This window comes from Amia ocellicauda, chromosome 17 (assembly GCF_036373705.1).
Source record: "Amia ocellicauda isolate fAmiCal2 chromosome 17, fAmiCal2.hap1, whole genome shotgun sequence".
NCBI lineage: Eukaryota > Metazoa > Chordata > Actinopteri > Amiiformes > Amiidae > Amia > Amia ocellicauda.
The window spans coordinates 21567090-21592824 of record NC_089866.1 but is presented as its reverse complement, the minus strand read 5'-3'; the positions used below and the strand labels follow the sequence as shown (position 1 = coordinate 21592824).

Genomic DNA, 25735 nt, shown 5'->3' with positions numbered 1-25735 from the left:
ACTCAGCAGAGTGATGAGACTCTAAAGAGAGAAAAATTAACTGAAGTTAATTTCCTTTGATGAGATGACTGGTTTTGTGTTTGTTCTGGTAAACGAGTACAGAAACCTCCCCCTCACTATTCTAATGATATCCAACTGTATTGCAACAGCTATGTTTTCTTCCTCGCATATCTAATAGTTACCCAAGTACAAAATAAATATGAAACTAACCATCCATGTCAAACCCAAACCTGCAAAGTCATTATACAGTTGTTTTAATACTTCCCTTCTACTCCGCTGCGGACAATAGTGGAATTAAGTACACACTCCGTGGGACAATGCAAAAGCACCAACTTCATGCCTCCCAGTCAAGGCTCTGTGATCTTAGATAACCTCTGCAGGCAAATTAACACACGTGACAGAGCTGTAAACTAGGTTTCTGTTTACACTGGTCAACGATTCCTTTGTTGGTTTGTAATTCACTACCCACTTCACTACCCACTGCAAATAATATGAAGTTAAAGGCAGTGGAAAGATCATGAGGGCAATGTCACCTTTCTTTCTGATATAGTTTTCAAGTAATTCCCACTATCAGATAAAAGCACAGCAGGCAGTAAAACCATATAAGAATGTATACTATTAGCACATCTCCAGAAAAAAATAATTACATAAAATAAATACTTCTAGTGAAGACATCCAGCTGGTGGGAGCTTTGTGCAAGTTTATATTTCTGTCTAGAGTCTTGGATTAATTTATTTGTCCCATCATGGCTAACCATACTATTAGGCCTATATTCTAGTGATTTTTATTCTGAATTGCTTCATCCATTCGTGACGTGGCAAGCCGTGCATGGATCCCGTATTTGTTTTTAGACTGTATTGTTTGCCACTATAAGATAAATGATATCGGGACCATATTGCATTTTGGGCTTCATTTGTAATTGTCAATAAAAGGTCAATGTTGTTCTTAAAATAAAAACAAATCTGTATTTAATGCATGTGTTTTTCTGTTATGGAACATGTCCAGAGAAACTTTTAACAGAAACCCATTTGTTTTGCTGTGTGACTGCAGAAAATATGCTGTTGCTTAGTAACGGAATAACACCAGCTATGGATCATAGAGTAATAATGGTCAAAATTGGTGCATTCAGAGTGGTATATAAATTCTGCAGTTTTTTTTGTTTTTTTCATAGACAAACAGAACAATTTATAAGTGTTTTGGCAGATTTGATTGCAGTGCTTTTATTTTAGGTCAAATTGAATAATCATGATGTCTTGTGCTGCCAGTTAAATATAAATTGTAAATGTCTGATTTTTCCAGTGCTGTGTGTGTGTATTGGGGGGGGGGGGTGCAGTATTGAATATTAGCCTTGCAATCCTTTTGATAACTTGTGATTGTGATATTATTTCAGAAATTCCTGGCATTTGCAGTGGGATAATTAATGGTGGAGTAATGGGCCGGTGAATCACTGTATGCCTCCTTCAGAGCTGGTTTAATACATTCATTCCATCAGAAATGTTTCTATTGGAGGATTGTTTTTAACTCACAGGTCAGCTCTTATGATGATGCCTGACTGACAGATATCCCTACTATAGGATACTATACAGAATGCAAGAAATCAAATTTCATACTAATAAAACAAATGTAAATACAGTAGGCTAAGTTTTGCTTTTTGTGTGTCTTAGTCAAATAATAATAATATAAAAAAGAACATAATTCTTATCTTAAGTTTAGTTTGGAACCCTAGTCATTTCTGGTGGAAATTGGTATGCCAGAGAACTATACTAAGACAGATTGGAAATAATATATTTTTAACACCATTACCCTGAGGTATTTTAATAGATATACTCTGCATCACTGCAGTGATTGACTTACTCTTCGTACAGAATATACTTGGGTGAAATGGAAAATGTTCTAATGAATGCATAATGTGGAAATCTGGGTGTTTTGTTACACAAGCTATCTTAGCTCTACTTAGAAAAGCAATGGATATCTCTCTGTGTATAAAAGCACCACAAGAGCTTATGTAATATATATGAATTATAATAAATCACTTTGGGGATCCTGGCCAGAAAAAAACTTTAGTCTTATTCTAAGCACCTTCTTTGCCTTGTCTTTATAAATTAACATTTGTTCACTGTGCATCACTCTGCAAATGATAAACGGATCATCCACCAGGATTAATTAATTCTTTGAAAAATCATACAGCAAATGCTAACAGCCACTATTTGAAGAACAGAGCCAGGGTTCTCGGTTAAGCTCGCCTAATCCTTACACTAGAGTTGCAATAGCAAGGGGCTATTGTACCGCTAAAACTGGTGTAACAGAATGGCATTATTAGGACACAGTAAATCAAAGCAGATCAGTGTTTTCAAATATGACTGCTATCGTTGTTTCCAGGAGAAACGAAAAGCATTGTGGTCCATCTCATTAATCTCAGTGGAATTAAAGCAGTAATAAACTCAGAAATGGCATGCCTCTGTTAACGTCATCTGTTTGCTTGTTTGATTTTTCCATGCTGATGTGGAGTTTGGTGAAAGAACAAAGCCAAAGCTGATGGCCTCAAAGCAGCCATGGGCAGCAGGAAATTGACAATACTGCAGGATGTAGATCTAAATAGATAGTTGAACAGATTCTGTGCTTAACAGAGAAACACGTAGGTTGTGTTGAATCTCCAGATGTGTTGATGGAAGTCTTTTGATGATGTAATCTGCATATGAAAAGGTACAATTGTTTGCCCATTGTAATGGATTTCCTTGGTATACCATCCATTTCCAAAAGGTAAATTAATCACTAATACAGAAACGCTGCTTCTCTTCCTACAGTTTGGTCTGAAACACCCTTTCCTTGATTTCTCCTGTCTTAATTTACCCCTACTTTTTTTTGTTTTGTTTTGTTTTATCACTTGGGCAATTCATCAGTGCTGTAAAGCTGCCCTCACTTTTATTGTCAGCCTCTGAAGTAGATTTAGGTCCACAAAGAAGGCTCTTGTGCTTTGTGCTGCAGTCTTACACTCGGTCATTGTGACTCGATAATCAGACTGGTCAAGTTGTCTTTTGAGAAGAAGCAGGGAAACAAGTTGTATTGTTCTTAAAGAATATCTGAAATGTGTTTACCTTATATGTGCATTTCAGAGATGTCTTTCTATTTTTGTTTTAGTTATGTTTCTAGCCCTTTGAGCTTCCTTAATGTTAGAGATAATTCAAATCTATTTAAATACTGTCTTACATCTTCAAGGAATGTGTTGAATATTAATTGTAGTGATGTCTGTCAGGCTTTTGGAGTGTTTCTGTAGTCAGTATATAGTCTCTAAAAATACTTTTGTGACATTATCAAATGCAATATGGAGCCCACATGCATTTACAGGCAGATGCTAGCTTTCAGTTCCTGTTCCAGGGAGAGATTTAATACCCCTTGCGCTTAACAAGTAGGCAATGTGCCATCCTTCTAATCACTTCATTTAAGTAAATAATTGTATGAATATTGGCCCTCCAGCAAAACATTTTAGTTTATTAATTACAACAACCCAAGAATAATATCAAATTAGTCTTTTTTTTGTTTGTTTTTTTCCCCATTTTCACACCCCTTGTTTATACATCTGGGTTGGTAACTAACCCCCTTAATTTCCAATGACATACCTTGCATCTTATTTACAGCATTTGTCAAGTGTGAATATCTGCAGACAGATCCTTATTGCTCATAATTCCGAGGTTAATGGACTTTTCTATACTTTGTTTAATATATTTTCTCTTCTATCCTGACAAGTGCCCCAGTCCCTGCTCCCATGATCATTTTGGGTGATGTTCTGTGTTGGGTTTGTGCCAAATTTGATGCTTTGCTTTTAGGCCAAAAGTTCAATTTTAGTTTCATCAGACCACACAACATCTTGCCACAGGGCTGCAGAATCTCCCAATTTTTTCTGACGTACTTGAAATGAGATTCACAGTGGGCTATCTTGAGTAACATACAGGCCAGAAGTGTTTGACATGCAGACTTTGACCAGTCTTGGCCATAAATGCCTGTAGCTCTGGTAGCCTCTCTGATCAGTCTCCTTCTTGCTTGGTGGTGCCATACACCTTTCACTTTAATTGTCTTGACCATGCTCCGAGGTAGGGCTGGGCGATATGACTTAAAAATATTCTTTATTTTTAGAAGTTTGGGCGATACACGATATACATCTTTATTTCTTGTTTTTATCCAATCAAGCTACAAAATAAGACCAAAGACTTTCAAACTACAAGTATTTCATTAATCATTAAATATGCAAAACTAACAAATACCACATGCAGGCCGTCATGGTAAAATGCAGAATGCAACACATTATAGCGCAAGTGTTGTGTGATTACTATTACGTGTGTTATGTTGTTATGGTGTATCAGGCCCGCTGTCAGTGGGGGTCAAAGGGTACACATGACCCCGGGCCCATGCAAAGGTCTATGGTTGACCCTTAAATGGGATCAAGTACAACAATTTACTTACTGACTTATATCACTGAAAATAGAATATATATGTATTTACATGATAAATGTATTGTTATCATTAAAACACCTTTCAACTTGTCATCTGATACCCCCCCACTGTTATTGTGAAAATGGTGCGGTCCAAACACTTGTCCAGTCAGATGTGTGGAACACGCTGTGCATTGTTCAGCTCCTGTGAACTGGGAACTGACCAGCAAGTCAAAATGCCTCACCAAAGGCAAAAATCCGGGGCTCAAAAAAGAAAAGCCATGGGACAGAGAGGAAAAGTAAACTAAAGAAGCAGAGAGGCAATGGCCACATTTCTTGCCAAGCATGAAGCACCAGGTATGACAGGCAAAGCTGAACGTGGCAAAAGTGAGGAGCTGGTAGACTAGCAAATACAACTTCAGCTCGCTGGCTTAACCTTTAAGTAACGTTAGCACGTCCATTTAACTAGATAAGAATAAAAACACTGCTTCACTGCACTTATCAGTAGGGATGGGTACCAAAACCCGGTATTAAACAGGCCCCGGTGGTAAATTATTAAAGACCGTAGTATTGATAAGCTCTGATGTTACGGTTCTTTTGAACATTTTGGTGTAATTGATAATCGCGCAGCTGCAGCCTCTCTGCTCTGTCGGGCTGAGCTCCACACACGCAGACTAGGGTGACCAGATCCCATCAAACCAAATGTGGGACAAAGAGTATGTTTGTATGGGACACGTTACCAATGCTGAGAAGTAGTCCAAAATTTTGCTATGACGTATATCTAACTTAAAAAATAAACATCACAATTTTCCCCGGCCCTACGTAGGCAGCAAAGATGGTGACAGGTCCACCTGCACGTGACCCAGGTGTGCTCAGTTTGATTGACATCAAGCACAGCCCCGTGATGACCGCCTTCCCTGCTTTCTTCACAGCCATTGGATTTTTTAAAAGCAACTTTTTAGTAATTGATGGGTGGTGGTGGATGGTGCTGGAGTGGGTGTGGATCAGGGCTTGCGTTTTTTTTTTTAATCCAAAAATAAATCAAATAAAAATAATTAAAAGTAAGACAATGTTCTTTATTAGACTATAGTTAGAATAGTTTTTCGTATCCAGGTTGGCAATGAGCACCACGGACAGCATACAAGCACCCCACCCCCCGAGGATGAGGGGGCCCAATTTGGAAAATGTTGTCCCCCTGTCCATAAATCCTGATGGTGGCCCTGTTGGGGGTGTGTGTATATATATATATATATATATATATATATATATATATATATATATATATATATATATATATATACAGTGAGGGAAAAAGTATTTGATCCCCTGCTGATTTTTTACGTTTACTCACTGATAAAGAAATGATCAGTCTATAATTTTAATGGTAGGTGTATTTTAACAGTGAGAGACGGAATAACAACAAAAAAATCCAGAAAAACGCATTTCAAAAAAGTTATAAATTGATTTGCATGTTAATGAGGGAAATAAGTATTTGATCCCCTATCAATCAGCAAGATTTCTGGCTCCCAGATGTCTTTTATACAGGTAACGAGCTGAGATTAGGAGCACTCTCTTAAAGGGAGTGCTCCTAATCTCAGCTCGTTACCTGTATAAAAGACACCTGTCCACAGAAGCAATCAATCAATCAGATTCCAAACTCTCCACCATGGCCAAGACCAAAGAGCTGTCCAAGGATGTCAGGGACAAGATTGTAGACCTACACAAGGCTGGAATGGGCTACAAGACCATCGCCAAGCAGCTTGGTGAGAAGGTGACACAGTTGGTGCGATTATTCGCAAATGGAAGTAAAAACAAAATAACTGTCAGTCTCCCTCGGTCTGGGGCTCCATGCAAGATCTCACCTCGTGGAGTTTCAATGATCACGAGAACGGTGAGGAATCAGCCCAGAACTACATGGGAGGATCTTGTTAATGATCTCAAGGCAGCTGGGACCATAGTCACCAAGAAAACAATTGGTAACACACTATGCTGTGAAGGACTGAAATCCTGCAGCGCCCGCAAGGTCCCCCTGCTCAAGAAAGCACATGTACAGGCCCGTCTGAAGTTTGCCAACATCTGAATGATTCAGAGGAGAACTGGGTGAAAGTGTTGTGGTCAGATGAGACCAGAATCGAGCTCTTTGGCATCAACTCAACTCGCCGTGTTTGGAGGAGGAGGAATGACCCCAAGAACACCATCCCCACCGTCAAACATGGAGGTGGAAACATTATGCTTTGGGGGTGTTTTCCTGCTAAGGGGACAGGACAACTGCACCGCATCAAAGGGACGATGGACGGGGCCATGTACTGTCAAATCTTGGGTGAGAACCTCCTTCCCTCAGCCAGGGCATTGAAAATGGGTCGTGGATGAGTATTCCAGCATGACAATAACCCAAAACACAGCCAAGGCAACAAAGGAGTGGCTCAAGAAGAAGCACATTAAGGTCCTGGAGTGGCCTAGCCAGTCTCCAGACCTTAATCCCATAGAAAATCTGTGGAGGGAGCTGAAGGTTCGAGTTGCCAAACATCAGCCTCGAAACCTTAATGACTTGGAGAGGATCTGCAAAGAGGAGTGGGACAAAATCCCTCCTGAGATGTGTGCAAACCTGGTGGCCAACTAAAAGAAACGTCTGACCTCTGTGATTGCCAACAAGGGTTTTGCCACGAAGTACTAAGTCAAAGGGGTCAAATACTTATTTCCCTCATTAACATGCAAATCAATTTATAACTTTTTTGAAATGAGTTTTTCTGGATTTTTTTGTTGTTATTCTGTCTCTCACTGTTAAAATACACCTACCATTAAAATTATAGACTGATCATTTCTTTGTCAGTGGGCAAACGTACAACATTAGCAGGGGATCAAATACTTTTTTCCCTCACTGTATATATACACTCACCTAAAGGATTATTAGGAACACCATACTAATACTGTGTTTGACCCCCTTTCGCCTTCAGAACTGCCTTAATTCTACGTGGCATTGATTCAACAAGGTGCTGAAAGCATTCTTTAGAAATGTTGGCCCATATTGATAGGATAGCATGTTGCAGTTGATGGAGATTTGTGGGATGCACATCCAGGGCACGAAGCTCCCGTTCCACCACATCCCAAAGATGCTCTATTGGGTTGAGATCTGTTGACTGTGGGGGCCAGTTTAGTACAGTGAACTCATTGTCATGTTCAAGAAACCAATTTGAAATGATTCGACCTTTGTGACATGGTGCATTATCCTGCTGGAAGTAGCCATCAGAGGATGGGTACATGGTGGTCATAAAGGGATGGACATGGTCAGAAACAATGCTCAGGTAGGCCGTGGCATTTAAACGATGCCCAATTGGCACTAAGGGGCCTAAAGTGTGCCAAGAAAACATCCCCCACACCATTACACCACCACCACCAGCCTGCACAGTGGTAACAAGGCATGATGGATCCATGTTCTCATTCTGTTTACGCCAAATTCTGACTCTACCATCTGAATGTCTCAACAGAAATCGAGACTCATCAGACCAGGCAACATTTTTCCAGTCTTCAACTGTCCAATTTTGGTGAGCTTGTGCAAATTGTAGCCTCTTTTTCCTATTTGTAGTGGAGATGAGTGGTACCCGGTGGGGTCTTCTGCTGTTGTAGCCCATCCGCCTCAAGGTTGTACGTGTTGTGGCTTCACAAATGCTTTGCTGCATACCTCGGTTGTAACGAGTGGTTATTTCAGTCAAAGTTGCTCTTCTATCAGCTTGAATCAGTCGGCCCATTCTCCTCTGACCTCTAGCATCAACAAGGCATTTTCGCCCACAGGACTGCCGCATACTGGATGTTTTTCCCTTTTCACACCATTCTTTGTAAACCCTAGAAACAGTTGTGCGTGAAAATCCCAGTAACTGAGCAGATTGTGAAATACTCAGACCGGCCTGTCTGGCACCAACAACCATGCCACGCTCAAAATTGCTTAAATCACCTTTCTTTCCCATTCAGACATTCAGTTTGGAGTTCAGGAGATTGTCTTGACCAGGACCACACCCCTAAATGCATTGAAGCAACTGCCATGTGATTGGTTGGTTAGATAATTGCATTAATGAGAAATTGAACAGGTGTTCCTAATAATCCTTTAGGTGAGTGTATATATATGTGTGTGTATATATATATATATATATACACACACACACACACAGTGTGATTTATTGTCATAACAAGAATAACACAAGTAATAGTAATTATGCTACACATGCGCTGTAAAATGGTACAGATTCAGGTAGATTTACCACATCCGGGTTTATAGTGGCGCATTAACATCTGCTAAACAGAGATATTTCTCCTCTGACTCTCGTTTAGTTTCGGCTTACCGGTACAGCACGTGTTAGTACAAAATAGTTAATAATAATAATAGTAATACAAACTGTTGTACCACTTCACCATCTTAATAAAAAATAAAATGAAACTTTCTGCATCTGTTTGCATTGCTTTATTATTCTTTAATTTTATACAAATTATATACATCTAAATTAGCCGGTGTTGGGGGTGCAATCGCGTATCGTCGGGGGTGCTTGCAGATCAAGTTTAGCCCGGCGACGAGAGCGGGGCGGAGTGAGCTTGTGCATTAAAGTATCTTTTGGTTATATTGGTTATTCTCTGTCAAGTTCACTCTCCTCCATGTCTGTCTGTGTGCGTTTCTGAATGCAAATTTGTTGCCTGCATCCAGCACGTGTGGAAGAACCGAGAAGAACGCAAAGCATTGTCCAAATGACGAAAAATATTGCCGTAAAGAGTGGGATTTGCGACACAACGAAATAAACGATAGAGCATAATATGAAACGATAGACATGTTTTTTTCATCATACGATATATATTGTCATGTCGCACAGCCCTAATTCAAGGTATTTTCAAAGCCTTTGATTTTAAAAATATACACTCATTTCCTGATCTGTACTTTCCAACAACTTTGTCCCCGAGTTCTTTTGAAAGCTCCTTGGTGCTCATGGTTGAGTCTTTGCCTTGAAATGCACTATCCATTAGAGGGAACCTACATGAACTGGTAAATTTATCCTGAAATCATGTGATGCACTACAATTTAACACAGGTGGGGGCCTCTTAACTTGGTGTGTGATTTTGTACCTGATTGGTCACACCTGAGCTAATTTAGGATTACTATTACAAGGGAGGTGGACACTTATCCACCCAAGCTTCAGTTTGTTTTACATTTTCTACAGATTTGTGTTTTTCTTTGTAGAGTAGGATGTGTAGATACTTTAAAGTATATATATTTTTACTTCCAGGGGATAAGGCAACAAAAGGTGAACATGTTGAAAGTGGGTGTAGACTTTCTATAGACACTGTATGTATGTCTCTTTGTGTTTTATGGATATATATCATCATCATCATCATCATCAGCCTATATCGATCCACTGCTGCTTAGAGGCCTCCCCAAGATGTTCACTACTTTAAATCTGTAGCTTCTCTTTTCTATTTCACACCGCCAGAGTTTATTATTTTATCTTCCCATCTATTATGTGGTTGTCTTCTAGGTCTTTTTTCATCTCTTGGGATCCATTTCATAGCTTCCTTTGTGCTTCTGTGATATGTATATACATATTGAAAGATAGGCTTATATATTATTCCTTACCTATTGCTTTCCATGTGTGTCTGATATTTCATGTCAGGTTTGATGCATACTGTTCTCTGGGGAGCACTTCTGAATGATATATAAATATGTCAATGTGTATGACTCCAACTACAACCATCAACATCACTCGTTGAGAGGTGTCAGAGGAATGGTACACATCAGTTCTTCTCTGGCTTGCACCGTGTGAGTGAGTGCTGTTGCTGAAGCTGCTCTTGTACTCAGCACAGTCTATAGCAGAGTTGACACTTCTTGTTTATAGTGCTGGACAGAGGTTTTTGCACATCAGGATTAAAAATGGTGCCCCAGAATACTATTTCCCCACAGTCTGGCCACAAACCTTTTATCCTGTACTCACTATTCAGTGTTTTGTTTTATAAATGGTCACCTAGCATATTACTATCAATGTGTTCACCTACACAGGTAGCACACTAATTTAACCAGATGGGGAGATTTACTGATATTACTGGGAAATGTATGTATGTATTCATTCATGAAATTGAATCCAGCAATGCTGTAAACGTACGCATTTTTATTTTTTTGAGTACTTTGCTTATTTCTCTCAAGTTGATACTTCAAATTTTGAAAGCTATTGAAGTGCACTTGAAAGGCTGTTTTGGAATGACAGTTGAGTCCCAAGTGGAAGCACTTAATTTTGGGGGAGTTGCTATTCTGAAAAGTCCTCATTGTGAGTGCATCACAGTCACCAGATCTTTAGGTGGGTTTCTAAGGGTGTGAGACTGAAAGATGAGATGTAAAACCTATAGGCTAATGCTTAGTAATTAATAACCTCTAATATTTGTAGTTGAGTGTAAAGCTGAGTCAGGAGATGTGGAGTTACAGCCCGCGCTCCTCTATAATTCAGCTCTTCTTGACATTCTGCTTGTGGCATGTGGGCTCACCCAGATACTATCAGTGTGCAGATCGCCTACTGAAAGCGCTCTGATGAATCTGTTTCTGAATTAAACAGGGAGGAGAACAGGGGGTGCTGATTGGCTTTGGGACTCTGGTGTATGAGAAGTGTCAAAACGTTTTATTGTCCGCTGTTACAGATTTTAAACAAACTATGCTAAGAACGATAATTTATCTGCAATAGTATTCCAGTGAATTTTTTGTGCAGTTTTATTTCAAAGCGGGTCACCAGGAGCATGGTTTACATGGGCTGTGGTAATCTGCTGTACCCGGTTGTTTTTGAACTCTTCAGGGTGTGCTTTGGCAAAAGCAGGTGTAGATTGTGTTTGAATTGCTCTTATATTTTGTAAGTCACCCTGGACAAGGGTGTCTGCTAATAACTAAATAATAATAATGAGACGAATGATTCATTACGTACTTCTAAGTACTAAGACAGCGAGAGCGAGCCGCCTTCATGAGAGATGGCAGAGCTATCCTAAGCCCAATCCAAGAGTGACAGGGTTAAATACATTAAAGCAAATGCAAATGCTACCCAAGCCAGTTGTCAAAAGCCATACTTTACATTATTTCTTTGCCTTCTCTTAGAAGCTTGCTTGAGACACTGACATAAGGTTTATGAATCAGGCTTTACACGATAGAGAAATTAATGAAAACTTCAGGAAAATATAATGTATTATTATTAGTTGCAGTAGTTAGTTTTAGTATTTTTCTTTTGTAAAATTATATAACAAAATTGTTGAGTGCAGGAGCGAAACTTTCTAATACCTCATACCCTCAGGGTAGCCTTGCAAGCAGTTTAGCTACAGATAAGTAATTACGGTTTATTAATATGTGCATATTTTTTCTGGTCATTACATGTTTTTGGCCATTTCCAATGCTAACCTGCATTTTCACTGAAAGTGCTTTTTTAACCCTAGTTCTGCTAATTACTTTTTGAATTTGAAAGCATTTTTGGTTTGAATAGGAATTTCCAACATTTGATTAAAATCTTTCTCTATATTTATGAGGTCATTTATGAACTGTTTCCTAAAAGCCTTTATACTCGGCAAGTGACAATTTTGCAAATGCTTAATAACTACTGTGTATGCTTTAAGTGCCACTAGCATCATTTATCATTACTTTTTGTATTATGATTAATGTAGGTTGTGATAGATGTGTGAATAGTGCTATACATAATGGCACAAAACAGAAAGTAGATTGTGTTTGGTCTGTAATTTACTCTCTTTCTAGGTTTTAGATTTCCTTCTCTCCAATCCTTGAGTGTCTGCTTGTAATGACTAGATCTGAAATCCTGCAGGCTTTAGACGAATACATGATCTTACTTAGAGATTAGCCCATAATTGGCAGCTTATTACCTTTCTGGAAAATCTGACTCATATTATTATTTTTTGGATCATGTAGCAGTTCAGTTCCAAGCACCAGTTGTTTATGAGCTAGGCTCCTTCAGGCTTCACATGACAGAAAGAAACATTTTGTAACCCACCTTGCCTTTTTCAATTTCTTCATCTAATGAATAGTACTTGAGAGCACAGCTAGCATAATTGGGGCCATCCTGGGCTATTGCCCCTCTCACTGGTTTGTCTTTCAACTTGTTACATAAAATAAACTGAGTGATAACGTGTGCACTGTTTCTTGTTGCATCACAGCATTTGGATCCTCATTAATTCCACTTAAACTTCTTGAGGGAACTGCTTTATATACCATTATTATTTTTTCGTAGACACCCTTACCCAGGGTGACTTAGGTTTCACAAGAAACATTTTCAAAACATTGCAGTCAATTAAAAGTACAAATGAGCTAACGAGCAGACATAATCCACTTAAGTGCCAAATGCATGCTAAAGGAGGGATAGGCATGGTAAAATGATAGAAGTGCTAACTGTACATAAGTAATCAGCATGAAGGAACATTTATTAAGAGTGCACAAGAACAAGAGTGATGAGAAACCCAGTGGGTTTGGCTGCTGTATTTCAGGTACAGTCTGAGTAGTCGCCGGAGGCTGGTCAGGGACTGTGCAGTCTTCACTAGTTAGTTTGATTTTTAATTGAATACATGTTTCATCAACTGGAGTTTTCCCCGTTAAATTTTCTTTTGTTGAAAATGTTGTTAATTATACTGGTAATTCAGGAATTAGTTCTCAGAAATCATTTGTATTCATAAAAGATAACACAACATTTTAACTAATTTGTTTTTTGTATTGGGTAAAAAAAGAAAAACGAACTAATGAGCCGCCATCATAATTTAGTGATTAATTTCTTAATTTGAATCTTAAGTATTTTGTTAAACTATTGCGTCTGTGATACTTAATGTTCTATCCATCTTCTTTGAGTTGGCTACCCGTCCATCCTTGGTAGCTGGAAAAAAAAAAATCTGATCGTGAAAGTTCTCCTGCTCAAAGTTAGAAAAGCACATCATACTTTCTGTGCTGAAAATCTTTTTGCAATTACACTCATCAATCAGTGTCTGCTGAAATATGTACATGCGGGAATAGGGTTTCATGTGTCAGTGTCTGTCAGTCTGAACCCGAATTGGGACATTCAAGGAAATGGAGGTGGTCAGAGAACAGGCAGGCAGATACCATATTCAAAAGTGAAAGTTCTTTAAAAGATTTCTGTATTGGCATTAGTACTTCACTCACTTAACTCACTTTATTCTGCTACTTTACTCTGTTATATGGTCTTCATATTTGGGTTGTTGACCAGCACTCTTTTCTCCAGTCTTCCTCAGACAGCAGAAGTACAACAGACGCTGCAGCCTCCCCTCCCGAATCGTCAGCCCTTAGTATCTCGGAGACCGAAAGCTTAATATCTGAGGCAGCAAACAGCTCCCCAGACAAGACATCTAATGAGGGGAAACTAATTAAAGGTAAGATTACGAAATGCTGTTTGACACATTCTCCGCAGTCTAACCTAAATTATTATGTGTAGTTTTATGTTCAGATAGTGTTTCACAAACCCACTGAGTTGTATATTAATCACTCATTGATAACATTAGTTTCTTTAGTTTAGTTTAGCATCTTCATGGATGGAATGTGTTTATTGACTGCCAAATTTACAATTCTTTTATATAATACATCACATAGTTTAGCCTTGTTTTGTTAATTTAAAAATGATTTTTTTAAAAAGGTATAAGGCAAGATAATCTATTATATACACTACCTGTCAAAAGTTTTAGAACACCTCATTTTTTCAGTTTCAGTTTTTCTAGTTTTTATTGAAATGTACGCAGTTTAATGTCTCAATGTACTCTGAAATTAAAGCATAGAACAAAAACAATTGGAGGTAAAGAAATCATGGAATCGTTTTGTTTAACAAAATGTAATCTACATTTTTTACTCAACAAAGTACCACCTTATGTAACAGCCGAACACACTCGTGTCATTATTTCTACAATGGAAATCAAATATTGTTCTGAAATATCTTCCCAACACTGTTGCAGAAGTTCCCACAAATGTGTTGCACTTGTAGGTTGCTTTGCTTTCACCCTTCTGTCCAGTTCATCCCAAACCAGCTCGATGGGGTTTAAGTCTGGAGACTGTGCTGGCCATTCCAAGCCTACAGTCTTGTTCATTTCGTCTAAGGTAGTTCTGACATAGCCTAGAGGTATGTTTTGGGTCATTATCTTGCTGTAGGATGAACCCCTGACCAACTAGGCATTTACCAGAGGGTATTGCATGGAGCTGCAAAATGCTGTGGTATTAGTTTTGGTTCAGGGTGCCACTCACTCTGTGCAAGTCGCCGACTCTGGATCCAGCAAGAACCCCAGACCATCACGCTTCCTCCTCCATGATTGGCAGTTGGTGTCACTGAGGAACCATCCTTTCGCCTAATCAACGGCGTACAAAAACCCTGTGTGATGAACCACATTTCCAAATTTCCAATGGCAGTGCTTCATAGCCCAGGCAATACTCTTTTTCTTTTGCCATCTTAGCAATATCTTTCTTACTGCCACTCGACCTGTCAAACCTGCAGCTCGAAGTCTTCTCTTCACAGTTGAAACTGAGACTTGCTTACTTCGACCAGTGTTAAGCTGTGCTTGAAGCTGTTGTCCTGTGAGCCACCTATCATGTAAGCTGTTGACTCTCAGAAACTTGTCTTCTGATTCGGTTGTGGCTTTGGGTCTGCCAGGCTTCTTTTCCTGTGAGAGTTTCCTCCAGTTTCCAAGTGCCTTTTGATGGTGTAGGAAACTGTACTCACTGACAGCTTGGCTTTCTTTGCAATTTCTCTAAAGGAAAGACCTACAGTTTTAAAGGTTATAATGGTCTGTCTATTCCTTTGCTAATGGCTCGCCATTATGATAGCAATATACTACTTCCAGCAGTACAATACTGTCCAAATAATACTTAAGAGGGTGTAGTAACAGTCTGTTCCAACACTGCTTTTATACAGACAGAGTTTGTAAGTAATCAACAAAAGTTGGGACACCTGTAAGAATTGTTAGCATCAACTTTCAAGGCTTAATTTACTTCCATTTCTGCAGAACAGCTATAAGTTGTTAACCCATTATTTTTCAGTTTTTGGTAACCTAAACTTTTTTTTTTTTAACCTCTGACAGTTTACTGCTTACCTTTGTACAATTTCAGGTGATTCACTGGACTTGAACTGCTTAAATTTCAATAAAGAATTGAAAAATGGGGGTGTTCTAAAACTTTTGACCGCTAGTGTATAAAAAGATACTTGTTCCAGCATGTCTGATATTTGTTCCCCTAAACTAATAAACTGACTTTTGTTTTCAGAAAAACAAAAAAATCTGGACTCTACTATCTTGCCTCAGTTAGTTGAATAGGTCTTGAAGTTATTGTTTTGCTCTGGCATTTCCCCTCTAAGCTGCTTTAAAAGCCCAATAAAAGTGGAAGTCACTTCAGGACAGTCAGATTACTGGTATGTAATTGATCCACAATCCATCAAATGCACCGCTGCATAGTGTAAAGGTGATTGTCTAGATGCTGAGGTATGCTAAACTTCAGATTAATCCAATTCATAGTAATTAAAACGTACAGGAAATAAAATCCGTTCTAATTGTTTTGTGTTTGTTGCAGCTAACTTTGCCCCGATATGTTTTGCGATCAAAGCAAAAGAGAATGATCTCCTTCCTCTGGAGAAGAACCGTGTCAAGCTGGATGATGACACGGACGATGAAGAGGAGAAGGAAGGGCAGGAGAGCAGTACTAGCACTGCGGTCAAGGAGGCTCTGGCCCCTGTGCCAGAAGAGAAGAAACCCCAACTCACTCAGGAGGAGCTGGAGGCAAAGCAAGGTAAATTCCCTGTCCATTCCCTGTGCACATAGACGGAGATAAGGCCTGGTGCTAGTAATGCTACTTCTGTCCAAGCAGAAACATGGAAATTCTCTTGAGTTACCCATCATCTCTATGCAAGTGCTAAAGAAGATTATCTTCAGATCTGGGTTCCTTCCAAATCCTAGTGTTTGTGAACTCTCAGAGGAACCGGTCTTGAGCAACCGCTGAGAGCCTTTGTGCAGTCTTGACGTGTTGAGGCAGCAGTGTTAAAGCATCATACGTTGTTCTGACCAAAAACCCTTTGCTGCATTTTCCAATGCTGATGCAGTCGGCCTTTTGGCACAGTGCTCTGCTCGGGTCATACTGCAGAAAAGTGTTTGAAAATCTGCACTGCATCTGCACATATATCAGCCAATAATTCAGAAAATGGAAGATAAATGTTTGTCTGTACTCATTCTTATTTTAAGCACAAGATCTATAGCAGGGGGGATTCAAAAACATCTGTTTGATACCTGAAACAGTATCTGAGTAAAGGAATGACAATTTGTGATTCGTTAAATTAGTTTTTGTTTTATCCTTTATTTCCACATGTTCATATTTACTGCGCTGCTCGTTCCATTGCCCCCATCTGAAAGTCTTTGTGCTCTCCGTTTGTCTTAATGAGTGAAAAACATCTTACCATCTGCAGTAAATGTCAGATAAAATTAACCTAATAATGCAGTACTCAGTGTCTCTAAATGATCGCTCCACGCATCACCTAAGTGTACGTACAGACTTAAAATGCAGCATTGTCATGCACTGTTCAGGAAAGGGGCATGCATCATAAATTCCTGGTAATGCATGAGCAAGGCATGCTATGGTAGCCGGGGAAATCGCAGTGTCCAATTAAAAGCGTAAGAAACCAGCCGTGGGGAAGCAGAAAAACGAATTATTTGGAGAATAGCATAAAAGAATTTGGTTTTTCAAATGTCCCCAGACCCCTGAAAAATAGCAAAATACTGTGTTCCATGTATCCTTGAAAGCCTACCATTATCCAGTGCACTGGAAATTAAATGGAAGCCCATAAAAGCTCAGGAGGGAAAACGGGTGATTGGAAGTGTAGGCCACTTCACAGAATACTTTACATCTTAATTTGACAAATGCAAACAAATTAGGAAATTCATTATCATCATGCTCCCTTTAGGTTCAGTACCTAAATAAATACCTACAGTACATTTTACAGTTTGTTTATTTAAAACAGTCATGCACCAGTTTAATTTCCCCCCCGTTTTGTTCAATTTGTTTTAACACAAAATCACTGTATATAGTATGAAAGCCCAATATTTGATGTTTGTTATTGATTTAGGGCTCTACTCACTGAATATCCTATTAATCTTATTCTGACAATGAAAGCTGCTTTATTCTTCATCATAACCTTTTCCTTTTTATTGTTTTTCTCTCATAAGAAAACATGCCTAACTCTGGTGCTTAGACATTTTCATTAATCTTCTCATATACTCCAGAATTGTTTAATGAAAGTATTTTACATTTTACATATTTCTGGGGGAGTGGTGATAAGATTCTTTGTGGCATGGTGTGCCAGTTCCAGGAGTCATCTTGGCTGAATAAATGATGTTGGCAGGTGTGTTGGGATTTGCATGTGTGTGATAGCTGTACATAACTCCTGTAAAGTGTAATTTCAGTCTTGTTGTGGCAGGTATTACATGGGTAAAGTTTGACTATTCACAAGTAACCATCACCCAAATATACAAAGGCCCAAATGTTTATCAGTAAAGGTTTTAAGTCTGTGTAAATGAAATATATAGTGTAATATATTGTCTGCCTTCACCTTTCATCTTGATCTTGTCATATGAAAATATATCAAAATCTGGGCCTAGTAAACTGGTATTAGATCTCTAACGAAATGCAAGTGGCTGCTAAAAGTGATCTTAGTGGACTAGCAGTAGACTGCAAAAATTAAATGTCGCTACTTGCAGGATTGAAGAGTGTTAAACTCTAAATTCCAATGGGTGCCTCGAGCCGCAATAAAGAGTGCTGTATCGTAAAGGTGCAAATAAACCACCATTTTGGATGCTAGATGTAAAAAAATCCATATTAATAATATTATCGTAACATATGGACTGGAAAAATAATTGACGCTAATAATCAGGTGTCTGTTCGGCTATGATCAAAGTGCGATGCAAAGTTCTGGATTCTGTCATAAATGAGTAGCTTCAATAAAATGGGTATTTTTTTTTTTTCCCCTTGAAGGGATTTATACCCAATAGAACTGGTCACATAATTCAGTTTTTTTTTCTTCTTTAAAGGAAGAAACTAATTGAATTTCATAGCAGATTGGGTTTATGGTTTGTTAATTAATTATTATTCCCATAGAGAAACTTTGTTTTGTTGTTTTATTTGGGGGACAGACAATATTGTATTACAAAATAAGCCAAGGTTATTGTCAAATTGATTTTTAAACACTGATGTAAATAATAGGAGAAACTGAACCAAAAAAATATATCTTTAATTAGATTAATATAACAAGACCGAGCAAAGGGCCTCAATAGGTAATATAAATCGCATTGCACCAGTCATTTACTGGCTAACTCAATTAGATTGCATGGTATTGATCTTAGGCCTGAAACCTAATCTGTATTGATGGAGTTTAAAAGGATTAGAGGTGCTTGCTGTGATTAAAGATACACTTTGCTTTCCTTTGGTATAATGTGGAATCTTAATTCAAATATTGTCCAGATGGCCCTTTTTACTTAAGCCACAAAGACATGCTTGGTGTGTTATATACGGTATCCGTCAACGAAACATGCTTTGCTTGCTCTAAAAATATCTTGAAATTAAATTGCTTCCGTGTCCCCTGAAAGCATTCTCCTTAGCCATACCGGGTGTACATGTTCCAATACAGTAAAACTGTCTTGAGGGTTGAAAAAAAAATCCTAATTTTCAGAGTGGAGGATTTGGGTTCCGATCTAATTAAAGTAATGCTTTGCCAAGAACTCGTATGACCCACATAGATGACTATGTGACCACGGCCGTATAATAAAATGGAGAAAATTAGAAATTCACTCGATTGGCAAAGTCGCGAATTTTGATTACCGGAATGCTGCTGACTGTCTGTTTGTCAATGGGGTCCTTGGCCCTTATGAATTGAGGTCCATCCAGAGGATAAATTTGAAGTGTATCTTATGAGCCGAGGTAATTTCTGAAGATTTACATCACCTGATCAAGCTTCTTTGTACCTATAAATAGTGGGGGTTGTTAGATAAGGTTTAATTTAGTTTTGTATTGATTCCTACTTGAATTGTTGAAGAACCTCTAAAGATAGAGAATTGTATACAGAGATATAAATATAATTATAAATACATATTTTAGATGAAGAAATAAAAAATACATAACAAATAAGAGATGAAGAAAAACCCAGAAGAGGAACACTTAAAAGATGGGTACATTTCACTTATCATGCATGACATGGAAAGAGAAGCTATAGATCAAAACAAGTGGAAACATCTTGAGGAGGCCTTCATCTAGCAGTAGATGTTTCTAGGCTGATGATGATATATACTTTAAAACAAATCATTAGCTTACCTTCTTAACAATTGTGGGTGTACAATATTATCTCATGCATAACTGCCATTCACAATGATAAAAATCTCTTATTTCATAGTTACATTCATTGTATTAAATCTGAAACTAGACAGGCAGTTTTTCCCCCCTATCTAGACACATTTCCCTGTCATTCCCCAGCAGTGTTTGTCACTTGTATAAGAACATTCTGTATCTGCCGGCCAGATGCCTTTTCCAAAAATGATCTTGTGGATGATCATGTTAACACTTTTTCTGTAAGTAAAACGTGCACACTCTGTAAGTGCGTGTGTATGTTGAGTCTAGATACGTAGGTCCTGCATGGCTCATGGTTCTGAGCATGGTGCTGGAGACACCAGTGTCGAAGGTTCAGTCCCGTTCTGTGTTCTTTCTCTTGAACACATCTGACCAGGATGGTAATTTATGGCCACTAGACAATCATCCTTCAGTGAATTCATACTCAGTGGAGATAATTATACTGAAAGAGGTGTAACTCCCAGAAGAATTGTTACATCCTTAAATCTGACTCTTAACTCTTTTGATATAATGCTGTATCTTGTGCAGTTTCAATTCTCGATTCAACTCTTTGAATGTTGTATTTTGTTCTTGTTCAGATCTACACTATATAGCACTGTGTAACTTTAGTTTTTTGTTGAACACAAGCCTCCTTGAATAAAGGTGTCAGTCAAGCACCACTAAAAATAACTGATAAAGATTTTGACTGTAATGCTGCTGCAGCAGTAGTAAGATGTTATCATTTTCTTCTCTGAAGTAGTAGGATAACGCAGAGGCTTTCATGATCATGTGGTTCTGACAAACTATAACAATGAGCAATTCTGTTTAACTTAAATGCAGCATTGGACAAACTGTGTTCTTATGTAGATAGAATAGATTGGTTTCATGCCTGCCCTTTCCAATGTAAAAATTGAATGGTTTTCATTTCTTGCATATTTTTAGCACTGTGTCTTCCTTAGAAAATACTGCTGGCGGGCATGGACTGTGGGTGTGTTGATGTGACCTTCTTAGTTTCACTCACATGAGCACATTTTCTCATGCTAAAGGACTACCACAATATTCTCCCCCCAGCAATTTTACAACCATAATAAATTAGATGTGTATGCATTTTCTAGAGTATTTGTGAAAGTGTTTCGTTTTTTTCTGCAGCCATGAATAGGTACGTATGTTTCATTGGTCAGGAGCTGTTAAAACTCAAAAATAACATGTAATAGTTTGTCATATTGTACAATATATTGGGCATGAACCCCATTACAGAAGGCGTCATGCAGTGAACTGGGCCATGATGACTAATTATTGCTCCAGTAGCAGGGTGTGCGGGATCCTGCTGTCCAACTGTGTGTGAAATGAGTTTGCTGCATTGAAGCCGAGCAGAAAGCCTTGAAGGGTTCTCCGCTCGTCTTTATTCTAGTCCACGTTGTCACTACAGTCATAATAAATAACAAGAAATGTGTTCTTGGTGTAGCTAAACAGAAGCTGGAAGACAGGCTGGCAGCAGCCGCCCGAGAGAAGCTCGCCCAGGCCTCCAAGGAGTCGAAGGAGAAACAGCTGCAGGCGGAGCGCAAGAGAAAAGCCGCGCTCTTCCTCCAGAATCTCAGAAATCCACTGGGGGAGATGGAAGCCAATAAAGGGGAAGACTTGCCTCCCCAAGCAGAGGTTAGTGCCATATTTTTGTTCCAGTTACCTACCTAGGAAACTTTCACTCTGATAGTGAACTTCGACAGCCTTTGACCTCATGTGACCTCAGGCCATCTGTGATTCCTCATGTTCCAGGTCCATAGATAATGGATCAATACAATTAATGCACTTGCACATGTTTCATGCTCGCTTATAACCAAACCTGTCGGTATTAACAACGTGATCCGCGTTGATGCCTGTATTCTCAAATTCCTCTCTACTTGCCACATAACCTGCTGAAAGTGGGACCCAGTTAAGTCCAGAGGAGAATCGGTGCCTCTCTAAAATTAATGATGCTCATCTTCCTGTGTTGGGCACTAGGTGCACAAATGGGAAAACCCCTGCTTTAAAGGAAACATTCTTGTATTTGAGCCGTTTTTGAAGCACGTCCGCTGTAACACTGTCTATGTCTCTGGAACACAACAAAGAGTAATGGGGTATTGATCTCCAAATAGCTAGGTATCCAGACAGAGAGCGATGGTGATCAGTACATTTATTGTTCCCGGCCACGTTTAGGCAACGCATTGTATTCCTGCAAATGTCATTGAGATCTCAACAAGACTTTATTGGGAATCTGGCAGGTCTGCTCTTTTCAGATTTTCCAAGGGGGGAATTTCAGATCAATGCAGATTTATTTAATGTAATCCTTTCTTATCTTGTTCGTGTGGGTTTGGCGGTGTTATCATGTGTAATATAGTTTGCCTTATCATTTTTATTCAAGGCACTTACAGTAAGTAGGTATATAGGTTGGGCATGAGCATGTTATCTGGTTTCAGAAGTGCTTGTCTGTGGTTGTCCTTATTTCTTGATGCTTGTTGAATGACATACTGACCAGAGGGAGCAGTGCTGTACTGGCTAAAATACCATCTCCATATGCTATTAACCTCAGTCCACTCATTTAATTTGTTTATAAAATGCATAGCTCTATGGTGCCTGCACTGTGAAGGAATCTTTCCTTTAAAACAAATAAAAAAATAAAAAGTAGGATGGAAACTCAGCCTAAAGAGAGCCTGTTACTTTATATTTTATTTACAATGGGTCATCATTCTTAGTCCTCCTATATGGGATATAAATGTCTTGAAAGAAAGACGCATCTGTTCCGTATGAATGAAGTTAATGGGTTATTAAACATCAAAACCATGCAGGTGTTTCAGGTGGGAATGTAGCTCTATCACTCCACCACATGCTACCTGAAACAGAATAGATGAGGGAAATCAGGCGTCTTAAAAGAATCCTCTCTGCGGCAGCATTGCAGCCGGGCTGTGTTGTGTGCTACAGGTGTTTGGGGATTTGTGTACACACTTTACCCAGCGTTGAACCGTTTTAAAAGAATTAATGTCCTATGCACAAACTGCCATGCATTATGTTATTTCCTGGTTTTAGGGCCCTGAAAATCACTGTTTTTAACAGGCCTAGAAATAACTGACGCTGAGTTTGTAGCATAATCTTTTTTTTTTTTTTTTTTTTTTTTTTTTTACACGTGAAAGCTTTTAAAATTGTATGTGTTTAATACACAAGGGGGAAAACAGAATTGCTCTTCTGAAATGACATGCAAACAATCCAAATGGACCTTCCATGTCTTTATTGTAATTGCGGATTTTATCAAATATTTGCTGATTGAATGTTTCCCGATTAGTCATCCAGTTTCATCCACTGCTTAACAAGCGTTTCCCGACCAGTTCAGATACCTATCATTTTTATCATGGTCAGTTATTCACATTTTCTCTGAGTTTTGTGGCAGAATACCCATCCCTGCAGAGTTTTTTTTTTTTTTTTTTTTTTTTTTCTCGTTCCACAATGGGTGTATATTATCCAATTCTTTGAGATACTCATCCATAACTTCAAACACTCAGTCATAAAATTCACTGACAGTGAAAGATGGCGAAGTGTTTATTACCAAGCCATTTGTTTGAGTGTTCGGCAGCACTGATTTATTGCTGCCGTCCTTTGAGTTATTGTTATTGTAATCTAAACACGTGCCTTTTTTCAGCATACATTATTTTAGCCGACAACCATCATTTCAAAAGATGTGAAACGTCGCTGGTGAAACCTGTTACAAAAGCAAAACTGCTGTTATCGTATACCTTTTCAGGTGCCACGTGACGGTCTTGCTTGAAAATAAGTCCTTTGTTGACTTTTGTGCTGCACAAAACAATGAATAGACTATTTCAGGGGCTGGTCAACACTGGTCTCTGGTCATTGTTGTAAGTTTTGTCTTATCCAAACCATTAACCATTTAATTAGTCACAATAACAGTGTATTCAAAATAATCAGTGATTTGACGATTTACAGTGACCTGTGAAACCTTCAGGATTGTGGTTCTCGGGGAATAGGGTTAGCCATTGGAAGGGTTTTTGTGGAAGGAGCATAGAGCTACACTGACATGGTTGATTGACACTTGTAGTTGAAGCTGTTCTTCAAGAGTTTGTGTTAATCAGTAACCTAGGAAATAGTGAGGGAAACAGGCTCACCTGGCTGGTGAGCCAGATAAATTGTGAAAATGTTGTCATGGGTGGGATTCTTCTCTCCCATGGTGAATTAGTTTCTTCCCACAGTACTGATTTAAGCAATAGAACCATCATGTGGTTGTACTTTCGTTATAACCATTAATCACCTCAATCAGTGCTGTTCTATACTTCACCCAGAAAACACCATCCGGATACTGAACTTAACTTGGGTGCGGCACACATTCATTTATTTTTATCTGTGACTTTTCTTCTCCTCTTACCCACTGTACACTTTGTTTTGCATTTTCCAAAGGTTGCTTTGAAGTTTAAGGATGAGGCATGTGTTGTTGAACATGTATCTGAGATACAGGGGACCAGCATGTTTGGAAGTCTGTGGTGAACTTAGTATTGGAAGAGGGTTTTCAGATTTAAATACTGCAATCTGTTATGGTAAATAAGTACTGTTGGGTACCACATGATAATACAGCTGTTGCACATAAGTCCTCTGTTTAAGTGTAAATAAGATTGAGAGAAACTGCTTGATGTCTGCCATCTCACCCAGCACTTCCAATGGTATTGTCAGGTCCTTCTCATATGTTCCCAAATCCTGACACCTATCATACACTCTGGACATGCTGTAGCCTATTAATTCATCAATAGATGCAGGGAGCAAACCTTTTCGATGGTGAGTCACCTAATACAGAGCATTTAAGCTTTTGTAATAAACATGGAGGGTTACATCTTCCTAAAGTGTAAACATTGTGGCAATGCTACTAAAACTGGCTCTCTTTAATTGCAGAGAGAGACGTTTAAAGCAGTGATATTAAGCACAATAACTTTTTTTTTTTTTTTGCAAATCTGTTGATTAAATTCCTTGTTGGGTAGCAACTATACTACCTTGAGACCTGATCTCATCAGCTAAAACTTCTAACTAACTGTTTCAGATGAGATTTTGTTCCCATGACACTTTGGAAGAGTAGGGGTGCTTAACCTTGTCTTACTATTTAATACCAAATCCAGTTTTGTCTGGCTCACCTTAGATTTCCTTATTCAATTTCCCTCATTTTATATTGTTGTCATTGTAAACAAATACGTTCTGAATGTCACTGGTTTTGTGTTCATCTCAATAACATTCTCACCACTGAGCATATATATTTTTTAAATTACATACATCAAGACTTATCCACTGTAGCCAGGATTCCTGTGTGTACAGTGAGTAATTTTAAAATGTACCATCTGTGGGAGAGAAAAACCTACCTGTTGTGAAGAGAAAAGTACAATTTGTGTGGTTATAAAAGTTGTAAATATGGGTTTCATAGATTGGAAATTGTAGATTCAATCTGATTATGAGATATCTTTGGACGTTAGGCTTGTTTGTTCCATAAAGTAATTATCCAAGATATGGAAGCGTTACAAAAGAGGATTTTTCTGTTGGATAAGTAAGCACTTTAGTTTTTTGTGTTTAATGTTTTGAGTGTTTTAGAGATTAAATTGCTGCATTAAGGTTTTTTTTTTTTTCTCGTTTGCTTCAAACTTTTGTCTTGTATGCTAGGTGAGTAATGGAGTATTCTAACTAAAGGGAGAACCATAAGGGCATTTCTAAGCATTGGCATAACTATCCTCCTACAGCAAAGCACAATTTGATTTTGCTGAGCTTTTGATGGAAAATGTATGAAGCATTTTAAAAAAGTGAGTAAAACCTGAGACGTTTTACAATAAATGTATTGGCCTATCATCAACAGTACTGTAAAACAAAGTCCTTTGTTTCCCCCCATTGGAGAAAGTAAATATTCTGTCTTAAGGTTTATTTAAATATTTTGTCAGTACATTAGCTT

The 25735-nt window shown here is 38.5% G+C and overlaps 1 protein-coding gene across 8 annotated transcripts in view; it reads left to right on the top strand.

Moving 5' to 3' along the window:
* sfswap (splicing factor SWAP) overlaps positions 1 to 25735 on the top strand; it is an 81141-nt gene that overhangs the window by 29804 nt on the left and 25602 nt on the right. For all 8 annotated transcript variants that reach the window (XM_066690129.1, XM_066690126.1, XM_066690125.1 and 5 more), the window contains exons 11-13: positions 13664 to 13811; positions 15985 to 16200; positions 21242 to 21432. In XM_066690129.1, the coding sequence (XP_066546226.1) occupies positions 13664 to 13811; positions 15985 to 16200; positions 21242 to 21432 (555 nt within the window). The remainder of the gene's footprint in view (positions 1 to 13663; positions 13812 to 15984; positions 16201 to 21241; positions 21433 to 25735) is intronic.